This window comes from Acipenser ruthenus, chromosome 34, assembly GCF_902713425.1.
Source record: "Acipenser ruthenus chromosome 34, fAciRut3.2 maternal haplotype, whole genome shotgun sequence".
Lineage (NCBI taxonomy): Eukaryota > Metazoa > Chordata > Actinopteri > Acipenseriformes > Acipenseridae > Acipenser > Acipenser ruthenus.
In genome coordinates, this window is record NC_081222.1 from 4378784 (window position 1) to 4396870 (window position 18087).

Consider the following 18087-nt stretch of genomic DNA (forward strand, 5'->3'; position numbering starts at 1 on the left):
CGCTACCTGGCTCTCTCTACCTGGCTCGCGCTACCTGGCTCTCTCTACCTGGCTTCGCTCTACCTGGCTCTCTCTACCTGGCTTCGCGCTACCTGGCTTCGTGCTACCTGGCTTCGCTCTACCTGGCTTCGCTCTACCTGGCTTCGCTCTACCTGGCTTCGCTCTACCTGGCTTCGCTCTACCTGGCTCTCTCTACCTGGCTTCGCTCTACCTGGCTCTCTCTACCTGGCTTCGCGCTACCTGGCTTCGTGCTACCTGGCTTCGCTCTACCTGGCTTCGCTCTACCTGGCTTCGCTCTACCTGGCTCTCTCTACCTGGCTTCGTGCTACCTGGCTTCGCTCTACCTGGCTCGCTCTACCTGGCTTCGCTCTACCTGGCTTCGCTCTACCTGGCTTCGCTCTACCTGGCTCTGCTCTACCTGGCTCGCTCTACCTGGCTTCGCTCTACCTGGCTTCGCTCTACCTGGCTCTCTCTACCTGGCTTCGCTCTACCTGGCTTCGCGCTACCTGGCTTCGCGCTACCTGGCTTCGCGCTACCTGGCTTCGCGCTACCTGGCTTCGCTCTACCTGGCTTCGCTCTACCTGGCTCTGCTCTACCTGGCTCTCTCTACCTGGCTCTCTCTACCTGGCTTCGCTCTACCTGGCTTCGCTCTACCTGGCTTCGCGCTACCTGGCTTCGCGCTACCTGGCTTCGCGCTACCTGGCTTCGCTCTACCTGGCTTCGCTCTACCTGGCTTCGCTCTACCTGGCTTCGCTCTACCTGGCTTCGCGCTACCTGGCTTCGCGCTACCTGGCTCTCTCTACCTGGCTTCGCTCTACCTGGCTTCACGCTACCTGGCTCTCTCTACCTGGCTTCGCTCTACCTGGCTCTCTCTACCTGGCTTCGCGCTACCTGGCTTCGTGCTACCTGGCTTCGCTCTACCTGGCTTCGCTCTACCTGGCTTCGCTCTACCTGGCTTCGCTCTACCTGGCTTCGCTCTACCTGGCTCTCTCTACCTGGCTTCGCTCTACCTGGCTCTCTCTACCTGGCTTCGCGCTACCTGGCTTCGTGCTACCTGGCTTCGCTCTACCTGGCTTCGCTCTACCTGGCTCTCTCTACCTGGCTTCGCTCTACCTGGCTTCGCTCTACCTGGCTTCGCTCTACCTGGCTTCGCTCTACCTGGCTTCGCTCTACCTGGCTCTCTCTACCTGGCTTCGCTCTACCTGGCTCGCTCTACCTGGCTTCGCTCTACCTGGCTTCGCTCTACCTGGCTTCGCTCTACCTGGCTTCGCTCTACCTGGCTTCGCTCTACCTGGCTCTCTCTACCTGGCTTCGCTCTACCTGGCTCTCTCTACCTGGCTTCGCTCTACCTGGCTTCGCTCTACCTGGCTTCGCTCTACCTGGCTCTGCTCTACCTGGCTCGCTCTACCTGGCTTCGCTCTACCTGGCTTCGCTCTACCTGGCTCTCTCTACCTGGCTTCGCGCTACCTGGCTTCGTGCTACCTGGCTTCGCTCTACCTGGCTTCGCTCTACCTGGCTCTCTCTACCTGGCTTCGCTCTACCTGGCTCTCTCTACCTGGCTCTCTCTACCTGGCTTCGCTCTACCTGGCTTCGCTCTACCTGGCTTCACGCTACCTGGCTTCGCGCTACCTGGCTTCACGCTACCTGGCTTCGCGCTACCTGGCTTCGCGCTACCTGGCTTCGCGCTACCTGGCTCTCTCTACCTGGCTTCGCTCTACCTGGCTTCGCTCTACCTGGCTTCACGCTACCTGGCTCTCTCTACCTGGCTTCGCTCTACCTGGCTCTCTCTACCTGGCTTCGCGCTACCTGGCTTCGTGCTACCTGGCTTCGCTCTACCTGGCTTCGCGCTACCTGGCTTCTCTCTACCTGGCTTCGCTCTACCTGGCTTCGCTCTACCTGGCTTCGCTCTACCTGGCTTCACGCTACCTGGCTTCACGCTACCTGGCTTCACGCTACCTGGATACCTGGCTCTCTCTACCATGCTATCTGAAGAAGACGAAAGCCTAAACATTGTAGCTAGTTATTAAAATAGTGAGTTTTCAGTTAATCAATGACTTTACTTCTTCATGAAGTATTTCTTGTCACTGATGAGTAACCTGTTGGATCCTGATTCTCCTCGAATAGAGAGAGGTTTGCTGGTTTTGATGGAAACGCTGTTCAATTCTGTGTTCTCAATATATGAAGAAAAGTAGCTGATAACTGAAAACTCACTATATTAATAATTAGCTACAACATTGTCTTCAAATTACAATAAATCACTTTTCTTCTTCATTACATACAACATACATTACAATTAATTACATCTATGCAGGCTCAATATTTTACACTTCCACAGATGTTCCAGTGTCAAAGTCTGTCTGTTTTTTGTACTAGAGGAACACAAAAAGGCTTTCCACAAGGCAATATATCCACACACCTTACTCTTGAACTACCCTGCAAAATTTAACTTGGTATCACCCAGGCGTCCCACAGTGGCTCATTTGAAAGGAATAAACCAAAGCCAGAAGCAAGTAGGGGTGAGATATTTCGAGAGGTGGTACTATACAGTCTGTGGTGCTATGTATTATGTAGCAGTAGTCTAGACCCTCGAGTCTCCTTGCCCAGCTTATCGTTATTTAAACATTGCTGCTGCTGCTGCTGCTGACACACCACTGAAAGCACACAGGGGGGGGAAGCAGGTAGCTTATCAAGGATGCGCAGTGTGTGTAATGAAGATTAGAGTGGTGACAGAGACAGAGACAGAGAGAGACAGAACTTACAGGAACAAGCTTCCAGTACCAGCGGGTTGGACACTGCCACGGGAGAAGCAAGGAGGGAGGTCAAAGGTCAAGGTGGAAAGGAGAAAACACGACAGGCGTTAGAAGCAACCACAAGACTTTTCACCGCCGTTGTTTTTATTTTTTATTTTAAGGATAACCTCGGATTTGATTTTCCATGCTGGCATTCACGGTACTATAACAGGAACCTCCTTGCAAAGTTTCCTCAAATTCAGACTAGCGTTTAGACACAGCCTTTCGCATGCTGTCACAGACCTGAGCACTTTAATAATGAAAAAAGATATGCTAACTAAGGCAGGAACACGGGGCACTCTGTGAGGGGCAAGGGGGCTTGTTGAGACCCCATTAGTGGCCTGTCTCAAAAGCGCCCCCTACAGGTCCACCAACACCAGTGGCTAGTTGCATAAAACACAGGTATTTCCCACCTTGAATGTTTCTTGAGTAGAATGGAATCCGCTTAACTTTTTCTTAAGTAGTTTTCTTAAACCCAATACTCTGAAGTCCTTTCAGGTCTTTCCCCCCCCCACACAAACGAATCACCCATTCAGTTAATTCCCCATGCTCCAGCGTGCCCCCGTGCCCCCCTACACATGCTCCAGCGTGCCCCCGTGCCCCCCTACACATGCTCCAGCGTGCCCCCGTGCCCCCCTACACATGCTCCAGCGTGCCCCCGTGCCCCCCTACACATGCTCCAGCATGCCCCACCCCACCCCACCCCCCATGTGGAGCAGCGCGGGCCGGGCCTCACCGACGGCTGTGTCTGCAGGTCCGTCCCCGGCGGGTATCTGTGTGTCTGCTCTCGCTCCGTGCCCTCCTGTAACTTGTGGATCAGCTGGAAGACAGAGAGACAGAAACGTGTCACTGAACACACGCAGCTGGGGCAGCTAGTATTAGCATCAGCATCACTGTTAATATTATTATTTCTACTAACTAACTAACACCATCACAATTTCTATTACTAGAATTACTAACTAATAGTATTATAACTTATATTACTACTTCCATTTCCATTTCTAAGTCTATTGTTACTGTGAATAGTATTATTATTATTATTATTATTATTATTATTATTATTATTATTATTATTATTACTACAATTACTATTATTACTATTGCTATTATACCTACTACAGTGATGAAAATCCATTGCACAGCAGTTTGATCCATTCCTGGTTTTACTCAGACACACCTGAGCTTGTTATCTACACACTGGGGCTAATCAAGCAGGTATTATTGTTACTATTAATACTATATGCATTCTTACTATTCTAACTGTTCCATATGTAAGACTATAATTACTGTTATTACTGTTATAGCTACTACTAGTATTGTTACAGCTGCATGGATTCTTATTAGCATTATAAACTGTTTCTTTCAGAGCAACAACATGCCAATAGAAATTTTAAAAGCTTTAAAAAAAAAAAAAAAAAAAGATACTCGTAGCCCCTTCAGGTACACAAGGAATTTAGTGCTTGTTGTTCAAACGGTTTCTTCTTAAAATACATTTGAGAGTGACTCGGGTATCACGAGGAGGAAACTGACCATTTGGGTGACCAGATCCAGCCTGTCTGTAATCTTAACCCTTTCGGACACCTCATTGCAAAAATAAGAAAGTTAGTATAATTATTTATGCCTTGTACCTCGAAGGGTTAGAAGGTTGAAATGCCTCCCCACTTATAAGGGGAGATGCTGACCAGTCTGGCTGCACAGACCTCCCCTGTTATAAGGGGAGATGGCGGTCAGTCTGGCTGCACAGACCTCCCCTGTTACAAGGGGAGATGCTGACCAGTCTGGCTGCACTGTCTGGGTGCTGGCCTTACCTTGTTTACCCAGAAGAGGATGGCGTACTCCCAGGGGACTGGCTGCAGCTTGGAGGGGGCAGAGCCGCTGTCTGTCTCCACCCCGCCCACGCTGATCTTCACTGAGCTCATCGTCTCCATGGCAAAGGCTGACATCAGCGCGTCAATCACAGCCAGGTGCGCGCTCTGCAACCGAGACAGAAAAAATAGCAAGAAAGACGCAGTGAGTTTAAATTCTCATTTGAACCTGCAGTCAGTGAGCTAAATAATAACAAGACTCCCAATGCAGGGCACTGCGAGCTAGTCCAGGTTTTAGATTCATTCTGCGAGTTCAATAAGAATAAGAATAATAATAACAACAACAACAACTCCAATTGCAGAGCAGTGTGAGCCAGTCCAAGTTTTACATTCATTCTGTGAGCTGCTTAACAACAGCAGCAGCAACAACAGCAACACTCCATTGCTGAGCAGTTTGAGGTTTTACTGGCAGTTTAATGAGCTTCATTAATATCTCAGGGGTTTTGCTGTAAAAACAGTTAAGTGGCTTACAAGAAGTTCCCAAAGCCTCCACTAGGGGTCTCTGTAGCTGCAGAGCCAGGATGAGGCCATGCCCCCTCCCACCCCCTCTCCCTCCCTTTGTTTTAATGCAATGGAAGGCCAGCCTTGCTCGGTGAGCAAAAATCCAGAATGCTTGGCAATTCAATACCGGGCAAACACATGCACTCTTAACCTACTTTCACTGCAACGCTTACTCATCACTGCCAGAGAGCAATGAAATGCACAGAAATACCTACCCAGCGAGGGAGAAGAAAATACGAAATAAAACACTGCTTAACGTACATACATATCCCGTCATGGGCTGGAAATGCATCCTGAAAAAAACACACCACCATCCACAGGATATAAATAATAATCCTGTAACAATTATCTTAGGGTATGTGTGCATGTTATATGTATGTATATGCCCAATGCATCATGGCTGGTTCTGAGCTATAAAGGGCTCAAGAGTGCATGTAAGTCTTGGGCTGTGTTAGAGCGGAGTAACATCATTACAGGATTAGCTTCACTGAGCCTCCTAATGCAATTAAGGTGCCCTGCAGTTAAATATGCAAGCCTGTTCCTATCATGGCTTTGAGAAAGTGCACAGTCAGAGAGCGGCCAGACCAGGTGGAAAACGCAGCCTGTGCAATAACAGACCGGCTTGTCCCAGTGCAAATAACCAGAGGAAAGGAGCACACACACTCAAAACACACACACTGTGCAATAACCACAGGAAAGGAGCAGAGACACTCAAAACACACACACTGTGCAATAACTAGTGCAAATAACCAGAGGAAAGGAGCACACACACTCAAAATACACACACTGTGCAAATAACCAGAGGAAAGGAGCACACACACTCAAAACACACACACTGTGCAAATAACCAGAGGAAAGGAGCACAGACACTCAAAACACACACACTGTGCAAATAACCAGAGGAAAGGAGCACAGACACTCAAAATACACACACTGTGCAAATAACCAGAGGAAAGGAGCACACACAGTCAAAACACACACACTGTGCAAATAACCAGAGGAAAGGAGCACACACACTGTGCAATAACTAGTGCAAATAACCAGAGGAAAGGAGCACACACACTCAAAATACACACACTGTGCAAATAACCAGAGGAAAGGAGCACACACACTGTGCAATAACTACTGCAAATAACCAGAGGAAAGGAGCACACACAGTCAAAACACACACACTGTGCAAATAACCAGAGGAAAGGAGCACAGACACTCAAAACACACACACTGTGCAAATAACCAAAGGAAAGGAGCACACACACTCAAAACACACACACTGTGCAATAACCAGAGGAAAGGAGCACACACACTCAAAACACACACACTGTGCAAATAACCAGAGGAAAGGAGCACACACACACTGTGCAATAACTACTGCAAATAACCAGAGGAAAGGAGCACACACACTCAAAACACACACACTGTGCAAATAACCAGAGGAAAGGAGCACACACACTGTGCAATAACTAGTGCAAATAACCAGAGGAAAGGAGCACACACACTCAAAATACACACACTGTGCAAATAACCAGAGGAAAGGAGCACACACACTGTGCAATAACTACTGCAAATAACCAGAGGAAAGGAGCACACACAGTCAAAACACACACACTGTGCAAATAACCAGAGGAAAGGAGCACAGACACTCAAAACACACACACTGTGCAATAACTAGTGCAAATAACCAGAGGAAAGGAGCAGAGACACTCAAAACACACACACTGTGCAATAACTAGTGCAAATAACCAGAGGAAAGGAGCACACACACCCACACACACACACACCCATGCAACAGCGTTTTAAGATCACATTGTCTCTTGGTTTGGATGGAATGAGGAAGCCTGTTCAGTGCTAGGCAGTTAGGATTCTCCAGGCAAGTTCAAAGCCAGGTAAACACAGATACAGAGAAAAATGAGAACTCAAAATATTGTAGCAATCCAGAGCTCTCAATGACAACATACAAAGATAACGTGGTGGACGGGGGTGGACTTGCAGTTACTTGCTCTCTAAAGCGCATACAATATTAGTTTGATTTTTTTTTTTTTTTTATCGTTATTTTATCTTTTAAACTGTGCCGCGGTGAGGGTTAGGTTCATTTATTCTTCTGAAAGCCGGTCGGATCGTTGAAGAGCAGCACTTGAGTTCACAGTCCTGGAGTTGACTAACCTCGTGTTCAGGAAGGTCAGGATTTTTTTACTGGCACTTGATCAGTGCTATTACTGGAATGCACCGAGTCATTAGGTGATTGAAAATGATGAATACACAGTATAGATTGTGCAGGTCTACATTTTGCAGGGTTAATGAATACAGCCCCATTGAAATAATTGTATCCAATTACCCTAACATTGATGCGATACAACCCCCCTGAAATTACTTATAATATATAGCAGACCCTGATATTGATGCGACACAGCCCTCTGAAATGTCTTTATTATATACAGCAGACCCTGACAGTGATGTGATGAGAATTATTCTTTTTAACTATATATTATTAAAAATATATCAAATACAGTAGAGTGCTGTGGAAGATACAAGCTGATTTAAATGATATTTTATAAAACGTTTTACAGAACGTTTTATAAACTTGGATATTAGCTTGCATCGTGCAGAACCCTACACAATATTCTATAGGTTATACTTTTACCTAATAATATTTGAACAAAGGCTGCTTGATCCGCATTCAAAATTTCTTTCTACAGCAGAATTTACAAATGACTGCATCTAAAAATGTCAAATTCACAAATGACTTCAAAAACAAACAGTGTTCAAAATTTGATGGGGGTGTTGAGAGCTGTACCTCCGAGAAATGTATTTGCTGCATTGATGCGGTTGCAATTCTAATGGTTTTCTAACTGAATATAAAGGATACAAGTAGACGTTCTCTGGGGATGCCCTTGTAAAGAGTTTCTAAAGCAGCGCGCCTTCGTCCTGCCATTCAGAACTCCTTGTTTACAAGACAGTTTGTTCTCAGGTGTCCAAACCCTTATCTCTGCACACTCACAGTATTCATGAGGTAAAATCACTACAATTAACTAACCCATGGAAAAAACAAACAACCCCTTCAACTCGTTTTACATCTGATCCCAAAGGTCCAGCCCATTGTAGATTCCCTATGTCTCACAAAACAAACATCGTAAATAAAACAAACACGTTCGCAGAATTCCAGAAACATCCTGCATTCCACACACCTGGGGCAGGTGAGATCACAGTGAAAATGATTCCTTATCACGCACACACACACACACACACACACACACACACGCACACACGCACACGCACACGCACACGCACATGCACACACACTGAGACTTCTCTCTTTTGTAGGGAATTCCTCCTGATCTAATGAATAATCCAGGTTAGCAGCACACAGTCTAATCATTAACTCTGCACTGTTCCCTACCCAATGCAAAGTGCATCCCATAATAATCAGTGATGACACAGCACAGCTCTTAGAAACATGTCCCACTCTTTTCCCATGCCTTTACCATGTTTATACCATGCTTTTACCATAGTTCACCGTGTTTATGCTTGTCTATGCTTTAACTGTAATTTATTACACTTTACTATACTCATCTGTGCTTTACAATGCTTACCTATGCTTTAATACACTTTACCACACCTCTCTGCTTTACAATGCGTACGTATGCTTTCACTATTATTTATTGTACTTTGCTATTCTTTTTTCAGTGGGAACTTTTATAAGGGAGGAATCTAGGAAGGAAGCGGGGGGGTGGGAGCACTAAATCCACCAGCTAGACGGAGCACAGTAATTCACTAACACCACCTGCAAACACACAGATCTCATCGGGGTACCCTTTTAAAAGCACTGCTGAGACTGTGGCAATAAGGACAGTATCCAGGGAGGACACTGCAGACTACAGAAGCGTTCTTTCAGAAGGTTTGCACAGTATTAGGGTCACCGCACTGTGTTTAGTGTACTATGGGTTGTTTTGTGCACAGAGAGGTCCTGCTGCACGTGTTATGAAATAAGGGTATACTCACAGTTAAGCTCCAATGTCTCTGCTGTAAGAGATGAGTGTTTGAGTTGCATAGCTACTGTACAGGCCTCAGTGGTAATGTGCCAAGCCTACACCAAGCTCAATACACAGAGGATTCAGAAAAATGCTCCCTCAAGTCCAGCCAGGCCAGCACTATTGCAGTACAAGGAAGAAGTTTGTCCAGAACTCAGCTTAGCAGAGCTCAGATTCCAGGGCAGGGGGGTGCCTTTCTTTGATCAGCCCCCCCCCCCCCCCTCTCCCCCTCTCCCCTCTCCCCTCTCCCCTCTCCCCCCTCTCCCCTCTCCCCCCCCCCTCCCTCCCCTCTCCCCCCTCCCCCCTCTCCCCTCTCCCCTCCCCCCTCCCCCCTCCCCCCCTCTCCCCTCCCCTCCCCTCCCCCCTCCCCCCCCCCCTCTCTCCCCTCCCCCCTCCCCCCTCTCTCTCCCCTCCCCCCCTCTCTCCCCCTCCCCCCTCCCCCCTCTCTCTCCCCTCCCCCCCTTCCCCCCCTCTCCCCTCCCCCCCTTCCCCCCCTCTCCCCCCTCCCCCCTCTCCCCCCTCCCCCCCTCTCTCCTCCTTCCAAACTAATTACTGCTAGTGCAGTGCAGGACAGGGCAGTAAGCAGCTTGCCCCCTCAGAGAGGCTGTGGGTAATGAGTGGAAGAGCCGCGACGAAGCAGCAGATCTGTGACAGGGTAACCCCTCCTCAGATATACCAGCCTGGGACAGCCCGTCTCTCAATCCTGCCTCTCTGCACACGTGAATTAAAACTGCAGGGAAATTGTGTAAAACTTACATAACCGGTGTGTGTGTGTGTGTGTGTGTGTGTGTGTGTGTGTGTGTGTGTGTGTGTGTGTGTGTGTGTGTGTTTGTTTTCTGTCAAGTTCAGTGCTAATCTGGAGTTAATAGTGTTGAAAATCTCTGTGTGAATGTGCCGAATTCACAAAGAAGCAGCAGCAGCAGCTAGCTCCAGGGGATCAACCCACTCACTCGGAATGAAAAACCAAAGCAACTGTGTGATCAAACATGTGCCAAAACCCTGCTTGCCATTGAGGGCTATAGATTACCAACGAGAAGAGGCCATTCTGCTCATCAGCGCTCGTCCGTCCGGTTCCTGGCAGCTGATTGATCTACAAACTGTGTCAAGATCGGGTCTTAAAGGAAGTCCATGATTCAACATCAACAACATGACTAAGTAACCAGTCCCGTCCCCTCACCACTCTGTGTGAAACAAGGACCAGAGTCTGGCTCTCAGATTCCAATTGGGAACTGTGCTGTGCTTAAATGAACCTGAGTGATTATACTGTGCGATGCTAAACCCCAAAACTGATCTGGCTTTTAGAAGACATCTGAACTGTTAAAATATTATTATTATTATTATTATTATTATTATTATTATTATTATTATTATTATTATTATTATTATTATTATTAATAATAACAATATTAATAATAATAATAATAATAATAATAATAATAATAAAAACTGAATTTCTTGAATCACGGCCTAGGCCAGTTGATTTATTTTCTGACCAGAACCAAGTCCTTCATTCTGGCTGCAAGATAAAAATGAATATTTGGTGACGCCCCACTGATTTCACACAAGGTCACACACTCACACACACACACACACACACACACACACACTTACTTACTTCACTGCATGCAGTTTTAATGACGTCTGAAACCCACTGCAGTTTCTTAAGCCCTGACAATCACATTTCAATTGCTCTCTGCCTCCCTCTTATCTGGGTCCTCAAAACACAAACCCAAGCAGTTTATCCTTTCCTTTAACAGCACTGCAAGCTAAAATACTCTGAAACGCAAAGGCTGTGCCATCAAACCATTTAATAATAATAAAAATAATAATAATAATAATAATAATAATAATAATAATAATAATAATAATAATAGTCAGTGACACTAAGCCAGACCACTGTAACTTTATTAGGATCCATCTACCCAACTGGACCTGGCATCACCCTGGTGTGGGGCGTGTTCTCCTGGTATACCCTGGTGCGGGGCGTGTTCTCCTGGTATACCCTGGTGCGGGGCGTGTTCTCCTGGTATACCCTGGTGCGGGGCGTGTTCTACTGGTATACCCTGGTGCGGGGCGTGTTCTCCTGGTATACCCTGGTGCGGGGCGTGTTCTCCTGGTATAGCCTGGTGCGGGGCGTGTTCTCCTGGTATAGCCTGGTGCGGGGCGTGTTCTCCTGGTATAGCCTGGTGCGGGGCGTGTTCTCCTGGTATAGCCTGGTGCGGGGCGTGTTCTCCTGGTATAGCCTGGTGCGGGGCGTGTTCTCCTGGTATAGCCTGGTGCGGGGCGTGTTCTCCTGGTATAGCCTGCGTCCCTTGATTACTCTGGAAGGCCAAACGAATGCCGAAGTTACTTAGCACCTTTACGGATCAAGTCCACCCAACAGTTCTGAACTTGTTCCCTGATGCCGTCGGCTACTTTGGTTGATCTCTGGAGCCAGCATCTCCAGCATAGCGTGTGCTGATGCACCAGGGAGGCTGCAAATAAGCTGAACACAGGGCCAATAGGAAATCCACATTACCTGGAGGAAAAACGCTGGAGGCTCATATGTTACAGTGAAGCTACGTCTTGGTTGGTTCCCACTACTACACCAGGGGAGACTTGGAGTTTGATACAGCAAAAGTTGCTTCCCTGTATCTTGGAACCAGGTTTCAAGCCACTGGTCCTGAAAAAAAAAAGTGTCCGTGTTCCCCTAGCTTTAGGGTTAATGATGGGCCAGGCACAGCACAGTAATAAGGACGGCACTCGTTAGACAATGACGTTAGTGCTGTTCAGCTAGTGCTATTCCAATTCCACACGTACCTCCTCACAGGGGCCTGGAGTCTGACAGAGCTGGGCTTGTCTACTTCACTTCCCCCTCATTCCATTCAGGAAGTCTGCTGGGACCGAGCCACAAGGGGATGAAAAGAGGACAGGGCTGTGTGACTGAGCAATCTGAAGGACTAAGTGTTGACCTTTTGTCTAATTCAGGCCTGGGATGTTATAACTGATCAAAGCTGAAAAATAGTCCTCCACACAAACTTCTGAAGACCAAGTAGACACACATTTCGGCTAGTGCCATCTTCTAGTTGACTGCTTGTCTCCTTGATTTGGTTACTTTCAGCAATCTCAGCAATGGGATTTATACGAATGCTAAGGTAAGCCTATAAGAACTAGAAGTCAAATAAACAAACGTTTCAGGGAGTGTTTGGATTTACGTCGAAGAGTTTGTCTACTTGACTGAACATTTTGAAGTTAAGAATAATTTACCCAAGAGTTCAATTCCTTTACATCCACTTCGGAACAATGGAAGTCCCTCTCTCCTCACTTTCACTCCTCCGGGGAGAATCGGTTTTTAGATTCTTTTGGTTTTCTTTCTTTTTTTTGCCACGCAGGTTATGCCAGACCAGGGCATCGCGCCGACTCACTCACAGAGGGCTGGGTTTGTACAGAGGCTCTGCTTTTCATCTCTAACCCAGGTTTCAAATCGACTTCTGGGTCTAAATGAAAACTGTTCCTCCCTTATACCTCCATCAACTATTTATTAGTTGGCTTAATAGTAAAACCTACAGACACAGGTGTGACGTTTTCATGCTGTGATGAGAAGTGTGATCAGTTCAGATTTACCAGGGACCTGATCGGTCAAACTCCTGGCTCCTGGTGATTTCAATGATATACCTGAACAAGGGGAGCTCTGAAACAAGACTGAATGCAGCAGGACTAGTGCGTTTCTAACCCTGCTCAAACTCCAGGTCCTGGTGATTTCAATGATATACCTGAACAAGGGGAGCTCTGAAACAAGACTGAATGCAGCAGGACTAGTGCGTTTCTAACCCTGCTCAAACTCCAGGTCCTGGTGATTTCAATGATATACCTGAACAAGGGGAGCTCTGAAACAAGACTGAATGCAGCAGGACTAGTGCGTTTCTAACCCTGCTCAAACTCCTGGCTCCTGATCGTTTTCCATAATAATAGACTTCATTGAGGACTGGGTGCAGCAGAGCTGGTGGAAGATATTAACTGTACTCAGGCCTCATTAAACAGCAGTAATTTATGTGACAAAACAAAAGCACTGTGCAATTAATGCAGCAGCTCCTCTCCCTTTGTCTCTGCTTGTGGGAGGAGAGAGAAAGAAAGAAAGAAAGAAAGAAAGAAAGAAGCACACACTGCCACCGTTCATATAATATTGGTTTGTTGTCACCAGACCCAGGAGGTAGGCAGGTAGGTACAGTAGGATATTTGTTTTTATCCCTTTGTTAAAAATCTAGTAAAACGTTACTGGTATGAAGGGCTTGCTTGCTTGCTTGCCTGCTTGGTTTCAGTTTTGGGTTCATGCATTGAAAACTGTGCTGGCAGAAACTGTCTGGCAATGCACGCAGTTTCTTTGATTGCAATAATAAAGATAGCACTCTGGAATGCATGGAAATGTTTGTGACAGGGTTAAAATGCCAGGCACGGAAAGTTACAATAAAGAACAAAGCAGCCTGTTAAGCACTATGTTTACTATCCTTTTGTAATTGTCTTGAATCCAAAAACTGCAGATTTTCCATCATGATGAACTGCAACCAAGTCTGAAAACTGAGCCACCCCCCCGCCCCCACACACACATACTGTTTGTTCTGTGCCAGTCTGTCAAAGCAGATCATGAACCACAGCGAGCCTAGTTTAATTTCACTTCTGAAATGAATTTCCTCCCATTGGGACTGAGGAGAAGAGAAGCAAGGGACCAGCCCCATGGCATCACTGTCTGTCCTGTCTGTCCTGTCCGTCCTGTCTGTCCTGTCCGTCCTGTCCCACACCCCACGCAAAGGATCACAGACCGGTCAGTCAAGCAGCTTAACATAAAGCAGGACTGATCGCCTGGGAAGCAGAATAGCAGTGGGATACTGCACTGTACCAAGTAGGGGTGCTTTTGTTTTGGAACCACAATTCAGTATGTGATAAAACAAGACCAGAGCACACTCACACATATACACGCACAGTACGAAAAAACATCTGTTTATCCAATTATAGCTAAATGCAACCCAAGAGGATAGGAGTGTGTGACACAAGTCTGTGGCAAAAATGAAGCGTGTCAGCCACGTAAAGAGCAGACAGATAGACGGACATGATCAGTGCATAGGGGTCCCCAAATCAAGAAAAAACATGAAGAATAAAGCAGTCCTAACAATATTATGAGGAACTGGTGCAGTGTTTGCCTAACATGGCAAACCAGAACAATTTCAGCTAGCAAACAGCCCATCTACTTAGCAGAGGGGGGGTGTATTAAAAATCTGTTACTGTCTCCGTTTTCTGCTCTCATCAATACGAAGCCGTGTACACATTGTCAGATCAATTCAACAAGGCACTCAGAGAAACAAGCAAACACATGTATAAAAACAATGTGCTCTGCACTTAAAATTAGGAAAAATGCAACTTACTGCTAGACAGTACAAATGGGTTAGAGAGCTAGATAAACACAGACCACGATGAACACAGAATATACACACGCCCCCACAGCTCCTTCCAGTCCACACCGAGTGGAGAAGCTCCTTAGCATTCTGCACCACGGCACTGCAGTCAGGACAGACACTAGTGATCACACAGCGATTCCGATTCCCTCCGGCTGCTGCTGACTGACCCACTTTAATATATTTGTAAATCCCTGAAAATACCCGGTTTCAAACCGTTATGCTAATCCTGCACTAGCCAAATATTCAAACATGTCTGCTAAAGCTGAAGTCTAAACTCAATCCCCCGGCACAGATGGGACCCCCACCCCTGTCTGAACTCACACAGAGAGGCAGACACCCCCCTGCACTGCACGGTCCTGGTTGGGTTGGTCCTGGAAGTGAATTAGGCTGTTTCCATGGCTGCTGTTCACAAGTGCATGCAAAGATCACATGTTTTCTTGTTGAGAACTTAAAAAAATCAAATGTTAGTATTAAATAATTAAGCTTCCTCTGCTGTTTGTTTAAAATGTAATATTGGTTCTCCATTAGTACACAAGGTTAGATTTATACATCTCAGCTTTTCAAAACAAGACCCTCAACGTCTTTTCCTGTTTTGAGCAGGGAAGGGCAGTCACTGGAACAGCACAGTGCTTTATACCCATTCACACTGAGACCTGAATGAACCTGCTTGCAGAGGGAGGGTAGGGCAGTCACTGGAACAGCACAGTGCTTTACCACCCATTCTCCACACCGAGACCTGAATTAACCTGCTTGCAGAGGGAGGGGAGGGCAGTCACTGGAACAGCACAGTGCTTTACCACCCATTTTCCACACACAGACCTGAATTAACCTGTTTTAACCTCATTGAGAATTCAGAACAATGCTTGGGCAGCTGAAACGGAGCTTTAGGTTGCCCTGGTTTAGGTTGGCCTGGTTTAAATTGGCCTGGTTTAAATTGGCCTGGTTTAGGCTGGCCTGGTTTAAATTGCCCTGGTTTAGGTTGCCCTGGTTTCCTACATTAACTTCCTGCACAGGGTTTAGGCCTGAGGGCTTCCATGATTATAATATTTCTAAATGTGTGGGCTAACTAGCAGTGTGGAGTAGTGGTTAGGGCTCTGGACTCTTGACCGGAGGGTTGTGGGTTCAATCCCCAGTGGGGGACACTGCTGTTGTACCCTTGAGCAAGGTACTTTACCTAGATTGCTCCAGTAATAACCCAACTGTATAAATGAGTAATTGTATGTAAAAATAATGTGATATCTGTAAAAAAAAAAAAAAAAAAATTGAAATAATGTATAATGTGATATGTTGTAACAATTGTAAGTCGCCCTGGATAAGGGCGTCTGCTAAGAAATAAATAATAATAATAACTAACTGCAGCAAAACTAAACATTTAGCAAGGAATACCAAACGCACTGAAATAACCTGTTCTGGTAATGACACAGCTGAAGGGAGGCTGCTTTTGCTCTGATCTGTTGAGGAGCAGGTTTTGCAGGGGTCTGATTGTCTGATTGCCTAGCTGTTCAAATTGCTGCTGACTCAGTCCTGATCATTTCACCCTAGGGGAGTTGCCAGTGGTGTGCAGTTTGTATGAATTGCATTGCTGGCCAGTGTGCTAGGGTAGCTGGACAGTCAAGACTGGCTAGAGGCAGGAACAGCAGAGGCAGAAGGCTGCAGTTCAGTGCTTCTCACACACTTTTCTAAGCAAAAAGATAAAGAAACAAAAAGGTTTAAAACAAAACTAAATGCAAAATAAAGATGCACCCCAAGCCAGAACCATCTCAGCCCCAAAACAGAGACTGGCTTCTCTTTTACACCATGTGGGTAGCCAGGTGTAATTGACTATCAATTAATCAATTAGGACCTGGACACATTTTGTACAGGGATTTTGTACATCTACTGTCAGCTCTACAATGACAATATTTATGATCAATGGACTCTACAACCATGCATGAGCTTAGAGTTATAAATAACAATTGATACAGGATACGCAGGTTACTTCAAAAACATGGTATTTTCATTGCACCTTATTTGTACAGTACTGTATTACGTTCCTTAACGACTATAAAACTGGTATCTAACATGTAGGTTAGTGATCATATAATCATGCTCAGTAAATCCTCTGGTACTTTTTTCTATAGGCAGATCCTTGACTTAAGAATTAACTTTAAAGAATTTAAGAATCTTTACCGATGTGTTATGAAAATGCTTAAATGGCACACAAGCGCTCTAATTTCAGTGCCTGGGCACCAATGAAGCGATCTCTTTTCCTTGTTGTGTCAAGTCAATAATAAGCCGTGCGGAAATCAAATATTTTTTTCTGTGCCTTCAAGCAGTGTTGCCAATTTAGCGAATTTCCCGCCAAATCTAGTGACTTTAAGGGCTGACTTGGCGAGATTTCTTGTCAAAAGCAACTAGCTACATATCTAGCGATTTCCAGGACAATCATCTGAGAATTTCAGAGATATAAAACGATCACCCCGCCCTCCCAGCGTCGTGACACCGCGTCGGCACGATCACCCCGCCCTCCCAGCGTCGTGACACCGCGTCGGCACGATCACCCCGCCCTCCCAGCGTCGTGACACGGCGTCGGCACGATCACCCCGCCCTCCCTGCGTCGTGACACCGCGTCGGCACGTTCACCCCGCCCTCCCAGCGTCGTGACACCGCGTCGGCACGATGACCCCGCCCTCCCAGCGTCGTGACACCGCGTCGGCACGATCACCCCGCCCTCCCAGCGTCGTGACACCGCGTCGGCACGATCACCCCGCCCTCCCAGCGTCGTGTCACCGCGTCGGCACGATCACCCCGCCCTCCCAGCGTCGTGACACCGCGTCGGCATGATCACCCCGCCCTCCCAGCGTCGTGACACCGCGTCGGCATGTTCACCCCGCCCTCCCAGCGTCGTGACACCGCGTCGGCATGATCACCCCGCCCTCCCAGCGTCGTGACACCGCGTCGGCATGATCACCCCGCCCTCCCTGCGTCGTGACACCACAGCGGCACGATCACCCCGCCCTCCCTGCGTCGTGACACCGCGTCGGCACGATCACCCCGCCCTCCCTGCGTCGTGACACCGCGTCGGCATGATCACCCCGCCCTCCCTGCGTCGTGACACCGCGTCGGCATGTTCACCCCGCCCTCCCTGCGTCGTGACACCGTGTCGGCATGATCACCCCGCCCTCCCAGCGTCGTGACACCGCAGCGGCATGATCACCCCGCCCTCCCAGCGTCGTGACACCGCGTCGGCATGATCACCCCGCCCTCCCTGCGTCGTGACACCGCTTCAGCATGATCACCCCGCCCTCCCAGCGTCGTGACACCGCAGCGGCATGATCACCCCGCCCTTCCAGCGTTCCTGTACTTCCAGATTTAGGACTACACCACTGCTCATGATATGGTTCTGGAACATCAGCAAGTGACATCAGCAGAACAAGAAACAGTGATCTAAGATGTTGAACATTTTTCGACTAAAGAAATGTGGAGTATAAAATGTAAT

At 47.3% G+C, this 18087-nt stretch overlaps 1 protein-coding gene across 3 annotated transcripts in view; it reads right to left on the minus strand.

Annotated features, from left to right (window-relative positions):
• Nucleotides 1-18087, minus strand: part of LOC117401958 (calmodulin-regulated spectrin-associated protein 3) — a 73153-nt gene that overhangs the window by 20865 nt on the left and 34201 nt on the right. For 2 of the 3 annotated variants that reach the window (XM_059007135.1, XM_059007134.1), the window contains exons 3-5: nucleotides 4598-4762; nucleotides 3526-3609; nucleotides 2760-2792 (exon numbers count right to left, since the gene is read on the minus strand). In XM_059007135.1, coding sequence (XP_058863118.1) covers nucleotides 2760-2792; nucleotides 3526-3609; nucleotides 4598-4762 — 282 coding nt within the window. The remainder of the gene's footprint in view (nucleotides 1-2759; nucleotides 2793-3525; nucleotides 3610-4597; nucleotides 4763-18087) is intronic. The other variant, XM_059007136.1, reaches the window with a different exon arrangement.